At 37.6% G+C, this 7446-nt stretch overlaps 1 protein-coding gene across 1 annotated transcript; it reads right to left on the reverse strand.

The window, feature by feature from the left end:
- Positions 1-404: 404 nt before the first annotated feature.
- LOC104597277 (uncharacterized protein At5g01610-like) lies at positions 405-6881 on the reverse strand. The gene is made up of 3 exons (XM_010258738.3): positions 6610-6881; positions 1609-1663; positions 405-1013 (listed from the first exon to the last, which is right to left on the reverse strand). The coding sequence occupies exons 1-3, from the start codon at positions 6694-6696 to the stop codon at positions 643-645; spliced, it is 513 nt and encodes a 170-aa protein (XP_010257040.1). The 5' UTR covers positions 6697-6881; the 3' UTR covers positions 405-642.
- Between the last annotated feature and the right edge of the window lie 565 nt (positions 6882-7446).

Below are 7446 nucleotides of genomic sequence, written 5' to 3' on the forward strand. Positions count from 1 at the left end.
TGGTTCACAGGAATTGGATTGGGAATTAGAATCAGCTGGAATGACTATTTCTGAGGGGGAGAGAATGTCCAGGGAATGTCATTCCACAAGGAATCGAATGGAAATGGAATCCAAGTTCATCCAATCAAATTTATAGTTCTGCAGTGTAAATCAGCATTGGACAAATCCATACTTCTCCGTAATAATTTCGAGTGTTTTGGATTCCTGGGAACTGGCAAATTTCGAGTGTTTTGGATTCCTGGGAACTGGCAAATTTTCCAAATTTAAAATGTCGGAATGGAGATTATAATTTTGTTTTGTTTTTTCCTCTTCTGATGAGCTTAGGTTGGAGTACTAACTAGCGTTTATAACCATTTGACGTCAACCCTTATGTTCTCAGTGAATGCTTTGTTTCCACATTCAGCTTTTCAGATAGCAAAGTTGGAATTTATAGATTATAACTTGTAAATGGTATTGCAGAAACTACAACTTGAGTTCCATTACAAAAGACGGCCAAGGTTTATAGTCCATACAAGCAGAGACGTTTCTAACAAATGAGGTCACTCTAAAGATTCGGCATATGACCATCAATGCCCTTTTAACAGGAGAGGGATAGAGGATTCAGAAAGGGTATGATTCGCACACATTCCCATTCGGATACAGTTAAAACTTGTCTACAATTACACCATCCCGAAGGACCTCATACGCCTCTCTACTCCTGGATTTCTTCATTCCTGCTGTGAAATGGATCTTTGATCCATCGGTAGAAATGCTGGTCACTTTCACCCAGATCACCACCTTTGTCTTAATTCCTTCAACATCAGATAGTTTTCCTTTTTCCAGGTACCCAGTCACGGTTGTGGCAAAACGCAAGACGGATGAGTCTTTGTACCCAACTTCACAGATAGATGGTATGAATACAGTTAACTTCCCTGTCTCTTCATTAAACTCATAGTTTGTAGCATCACGAGGGAAGATGCCTACTGCCATGTCATACTCCTGCAACAGCTCTGGCAATGGCTTTTGCATTTTCCCTGCAAGTAGTATACAACCATTGAATTGGAAATATGGCAGAATTCTATTCAGAATAGGAGGAAAATATGCATATTTTAACCATTGTGCTTGTTTTCATTTATTTCCAAGGGCATATTACAGTGACAACAACAGTGGCTTCATGGGGCTCAAGTTGCAATCTATCCAGGGGGTAGATAGGGGTTCAATTTAACCGCCTTCATCCACATCCTTTCAGTTCTCACTGCCCCATCCATAAAGGAAACTCATAAAAGAGGAAAAGGAGGAGGGAATTCAATTGTATAGATCCTTTGGGCATGTTAACTCTCTCTGGTTGAGCCTCTACTACACAAAATGTGTATGGATGCACTTAATTAGGTCATGGAAACTGGTTTCCAAATTCCAGGCAGGAACAATCTGGTCCCCAACTAAAAGGTAACCCAACAATCATACATTAATTTTGAGAAAGAAACTTTTTTCACCCACTCAAGAGCCCCCCAGCAGAGGATGACTGAATTCCAGGCAAGGATAACCATACTAAACAGTATTGCTGATCATGTAAATGGAATGGTGAAAAAAGAGAAACAAGGGAAATAGAAAAAGAGAAGGAATATGCACCTTTTATTTTATTAACCAACCATTTGGCTCCCCCTTCAATACTGTTTGACAATGACTGTAATATGTAAGAAGTTGATGTCAGCAAGTAATTAACAAAATGATCTATGTTAAATAGCTAATACCAAACAAAACTGCAGACCGAACCAAAGCAGAAAATGACTAAAGCATCAGCAAATAAACGAAGCTCTTCAGATATCAAGTACACAACATGAAAATATCTCACCCATCTTGTTAAGTTAAACTGAATAATCAGCTGTTCTCTTGCCTTCTCCAAAACTTGAACAAATGAATAATAACTTGGCCTAATAAAAGCAGCAGCTCATACCAATGGCAAATTGACAAAATAAGCAATTGTCCTAGGCCTAATTGCAACAACCAACAACATACATATAAATAATTTGTTCTTTCTTGGCATATGTGGGAAATTTCAACTGTGCAAATTAGTTAGCTAGAAACTACTTAAGTTAGTAGAACTACCCAAGTAATTGCTGAAGGCAGTTGTGTGTGGAAGAAGTCTATGTGGAGTAATGAGACATGACAGCATGAAGACATGCCATTAAACCAGGCAAGATCACTTAGCCCTGAGCCAGGCTTGAGCTTAATACTGCTGCTTAGTACCCAAGCTAAGTCAAACTTTTTTAGGGATGCTAACATAAATTATAGGACCACAACTTGGGTGGGATTGAGTTGAGAATTAGTCAAAATTTGAATAGGCTTGGCCTGAGGACCTGGACTAGATGTTGTAAAATTTAAGTGAGGCATCCGATTAGCATCCCTAATAAATTCATCACCATCACCATCATCAACATCATCATCATCATCATCATCATCATCACCACCACCACCACCACCACCACTAGCTGTGGAAATGAATCGAGCTTTTCACGAGCTATTCGAGCTCAGCTCGTGAAAAGCTTGATTTGGCTCGATTTAAACTGACCTTCAAGCCGAGCTCAAGCCCAATGAAGCTCGGCTCACGAGCCTATATATATATTTTTTATTATATGTATAATAATATTTTTATATATAATATTTTATTTTTTATATATAATAACAAATAATTTTTATAATTCTTATTTTTTGTATGTAAAATAAAAAATAATTTTTATATGTATACTTTTTATTTTTTATAGGAAGCTTTGCTTGCAATCAAGCTCGAGCCAGAATTCGAACTTGTGAGCTTTTGAGCTGAGTCGAATTTGAGTTCAAGAGCTCAGGCTTGAGCCTAACATTGTTTTGGCAAGCCGAGCTCTTATAGCTAGGTATTTGGCTCGGCTCGACTTGAATCTACCCCTAACCTCCACCACCATCATCATCATCTAAGCCTCATCCCAATTATAAGCATCAGCTACATGAATATGATCACCTAAGCCTTATATTCCTAAATTATTTATATGATCGGTATCAAAATATAATAAATTCAAGCTTGCATTGACTTCCTTTTCTTTGATGACTAAGATTTGGAGGGTTTCACAGGCTTGCAAATTTTGGGATCAAATGAAGATATCATCTGAAGTGGACTTGGTGATCCAAGCAAAACTTCAGCTAGCAAAGACCTTGATGACCTAAGCCCAACCAATATTCGTAAGTTATTCAGGCTGTTCAGCCAAGAAAAAACAATTTGACTTGTCTTTTTGGCATTTCCTTCCAAGGATATCAAGGAGAAAAGAGAAAGCCATATGCCAAGGACACAGCAGTGTCAGATTTTACTGCAGGGAATAATTAGGCTAGACAAGCAGCACAACATAACAAATATAGCAGTAAGCTGCAGTGTTTTTCCTGATTTCTCGACACTTTAACATCAATGAAAATCTCAAGCAGGTGGTTAACAATGGAATTCTGTGATTTGCCACAAACTTAATTTGGTGTACAAACCAAAAGATAGCTATGACTAACATTGGATAATTCCCCTTTTAACCAGAAGAGATGCATGCTGATCCTTCAACTGTATCATAGTTAATAGCAATGGTGTTACATGCATACATATATTAGCAGTTAAGTACATATAGAAGAGAAAGGTTATAGTATGTTAAAGTTCAAACTATAGACATTAAAAAATGAAAGAAAAAGGAAATTAGGCAGAAAGAAATCGGATGAAACACCTTTTTCAGCAAAAATAAATAAAATAAAATAAAAACGGAAAAGGAAGAAGAGGAAAGGAGGAACCACAAAAGAGAAAGAACTAGATAGCATGTACAATGACAATTTGTTATTTTCAAGGAAAATACAAATAGTTTAGGTATGTATACTTAAACTTCTGAGTATACACATTAAAAAAATAAAAAAAGAAAACAAATTTTCTGGAACTTCAATATGACGCTAATAATGATCACCATTAGCAATAATCATGACAAGCACCATGTTGAAGATCCCACACCATGGCCTTTGAGTAGCACTGTAGCAGGGTAACATCTTAAAATGGTATCATGGGCACCTTTGACAACACGAGTCACATCTAGTACAGGGCAATTTCATTGCACCTTGGATCTCCAGGAAATACCACTTTGTTTTTTTCTGGGAATATTTTCAAAAGCCCCTTTGGTCAAAGAGATCAGAGATTTCTTTATTTGATGGATATTACATAGCAAATATTGGTATAATCTAATGTCTCCTTATGCTATTGCAAGAAACAAAGATAGCTCCCTTTCCAATTCCACAAGCAATATGATCTAATGCTAAATAGCAATAGCCCAGAGGTAAATTCCTTTGTTGAACTTTTTTTTTCAGAATGGATGTGCATTTCCCACCCTAGACTTCTGGTTGCTCGCATACTTCTACCAGATATTCTTCCACTGATTAGACTACAACATTATTCACATACCTTTTACCAGCTAGACAAGATCATTCATGAAACAGTACTTTATAGGCATTCAACACCAATTTGAACCTTTACATGTCATGTCGGATGACTGATTAACAATGACACCATAAAATAAGATGTGAGTCTTATCATCTTGATGCCCCCATCCTAATATGTCACATTTTAGGTTGTTTTTGGTACCATTGCTGTTTCTACCTGAAATGTTTTGGTTTGATGAATACAAATTGGTGAGAAACGTATTTTTTCTACCTGAAACATTTTGGGTTGATCAATACAAATTGCTGTTTCTACCTGAAGCATCGATTTGACATTTCAACTATAAGCGTCAATGATCCTAAACATGCATTGTTTGTAGCTGAAGTGACTCTCATGTGTGATGTGACAAAACATATTTCTTACCAAGAGTGGAATGCATACAACTACTGATTTCACATATTGAAGCAAAAGTGGAATGTGTCATTATCATATAGCCACTAGACATATTAAATTGCTTCAGTGGTTGAGCTGGTCAATCACAATCATTTGTTACCATTGGACTTTACAAACCAAATACAAGATAAAATGAATGTTTAAACAACCTATAACCATAGGGAGTGTAAAATAGTGCAAAATATGATAGATCGGTCTTACAATGTTTCACCAAAGGAAATGTTTTAAAAATTCCATCACAACATACTTCAAATTGAGTTTTTCCCCCAGTAATGAGATCAAGGAGATTAGTAAACACATGAACTCAACTCAACTGAACTAAGCCCTAACTATATGGGGTTGGCTACATGGACCCTGTTACACCATTTTGTTCTGTTCATGCCATGTCCACTCTTAACCTATGGTCCCTTAAATCATTTCTCGCTGCTTTAACTCATGTCCTTTTTATCTGTCCCTAGCTCTTTTAGACCCTTCAACTTGTAATAGATCACTTCTTCTCCCTGGGATCCCTTCAATTAGAAGGCACTTAGAAGATGAAGACCATATTATAAGATTAACTAACACAATAAATAAAACAGTTAGAATGATCAAAACCCACAAAAATAACCCAAGCTAGGTGATGTCCAGAATTATTACCTGTCTAGGCATCCCCACTGTAGTTAAAGCATCTGCAAATGTATTAGCAGATCTTAAGACTCAATTGAATGGGCCCTTCAGCCTGGATACCAATGATTGGCCTCCCTACTGGAGTTGTTTAAGGCCCAAGTGGACATGCATCCATCCTATGGCTGTGATGGAATTCACTTTCACTGGAATTATACCGTGGCCAATTATCCAATATGAGGTCTGAGTTAGTATTGCAATCTTAGCTCTTAGCAAGTCTCCTTCTCCTCTAGGCAGCAAAAACACCTTTATTACCTTACCATTGTCATCACTGAAGACTCCCCCAGTGATCGATGAACCTGGATTACCCAAGGAGCATTCATGAGGTCCCCAAACTTGCAGCCTTGGTGCTCTATGTAGAATTCGTCACCAATTGTTAATCCCTAATGATGGAATCGACCAAGATTCTTTTGAATTCATCTTTTTAAGCACTCAATATGCTAGTCAAGTGGTAACTTAATAGTACCAAATAGGAAACACCAAGACCTTGTTCCAAATGTGAAAATAAATAGAAGGTCAAAAGACAGCACTGCGAATTGGCTTAATCACTAAAACAGATCTAAAATTTAACTAAAGGAATTAGAAAAAAAAAAAAAACAGTTTTTGTACGCAAGACAAAGTATATTTGATTTCACTTAATAAATCTTGTAGGTTTCTTAATCCCCTCTTAGGACGTTCTTTGGTGCTCGATCGTTGTCCCTCTGCTATTGAGTCAATTTCGAGGCAAGCCTCCAAATATACAGAAAAATGTATAAATAAATATTATAAGAAAAGAATCTATGCAGTAAGTAACATTGATGAACGAGGACTCATCAAATTCTTTCTCCCGATATAAATTGTTGTTTTAATGATTAAATTAAACCAATTAAGTTCAACCTAACTATAAATCGTAAAAGCCCGTTTCTGTTCCAGGTTCCCTATCAATTAAAGGAAATAACATTACAATGCTATCAGGGATAGCATCAAATTGAATTATGAGATTAAACATAGAATTGGTCAATGAATGGCTGATTATGAACAACTCAGACTCTCTACACATTGGAAACCCTAACCTAGCAAGGTTAAAAAAAAAATAAGAGAACTCATACATTGAGATCCTGGCCGACGGAATTGATTTCCTTGTTGGCTTTGTTTGTGAACCAGTAGGTTCCCACCTTGTTGAAGATCTGATCCATTAATGTGCACTGTGTCTTTCACGCTCAGAACGATTATAATTTATGTCCGATGTACCGAGAGGTTTGATCCTCTCTCTCTCTCTCCACCCTGGGTTCCTCTCCTGCGTCAATCGTCTCTGCAATTGCAGAGAAACGGGCGTTGGGTCCTGCGACTTCTCTACAATTTCTCCTTCCTTCTCTTGTCCTTTTATTTTCTTTTCTTCATTTTTCTTGTTTTATTTTGTTTTCTTCATGTTTTTTGGGTAGGACGTAGGAGTATTCTTGTTGAGTTGAAAGAGCCCGGATCTCCTGCCCACGTCTATCGCAGAACATCTCATCCTCTGCATAGTATTATGCAGGGGAGATGTTCCCAATTCACGGGGTGGTGTAGGCATGGGCAGGGTTATCGTGGGCAGGAGATCCGGAGACCCGAAAACCCCTGATAGTATTTATTTGTTTAGCCCGAACGATCCTAGGCCGTACATTTCTCGATCAAAAACCCAATTTATCTGTGATCTGAGAATATAAATGTGCAGTGGGGGTCCACACTTCGATTATCGATACGCACCTATTTTCATATGGACAGGGACGGGTCTGATGGGTTTCCCGTTGCCACATGATCTGTAGTTACCATCCTGATCGCTGATATCAAAAATTCAAAATGTTGTCAGGCTTGTCTCCAGGCTCGGAACGGATGGTGATATAACAATTCAAAAAAGTGTTCTTGTTGTAATCTAATAATCTACAGGGTCCCTGCGTTGGAGGGGCAAA

Source organism: Nelumbo nucifera, chromosome 2 (assembly GCF_055504915.1).
Source record: "Nelumbo nucifera cultivar China Antique chromosome 2, China Antique-T2T, whole genome shotgun sequence".
In the NCBI taxonomy this organism is placed as follows: Eukaryota; Viridiplantae; Streptophyta; class Magnoliopsida; order Proteales; family Nelumbonaceae; genus Nelumbo; species Nelumbo nucifera.

Excerpts from the sequence above, each read along its gene's own strand:
- LOC104597277 (XM_010258738.3), bottom strand. The coding sequence starts at position 6,696 with ATGGATCAGATCTTCAACAAGGTGGGAACCTACTGGTTCACAAACAAA. Across the intron at positions 1,664-6,609 it reads CCGTCGGCCAGGATCTCAAT|TCATTGTCAAACAGTATTGA; the intron begins GTATGAGTTCTC and ends TACATATTACAG. Across the intron at positions 1,014-1,608 it reads GTTGGTTAATAAAATAAAAG|GGAAAATGCAAAAGCCATTG; the intron begins GTGCATATTCCT and ends TACTACTTGCAG.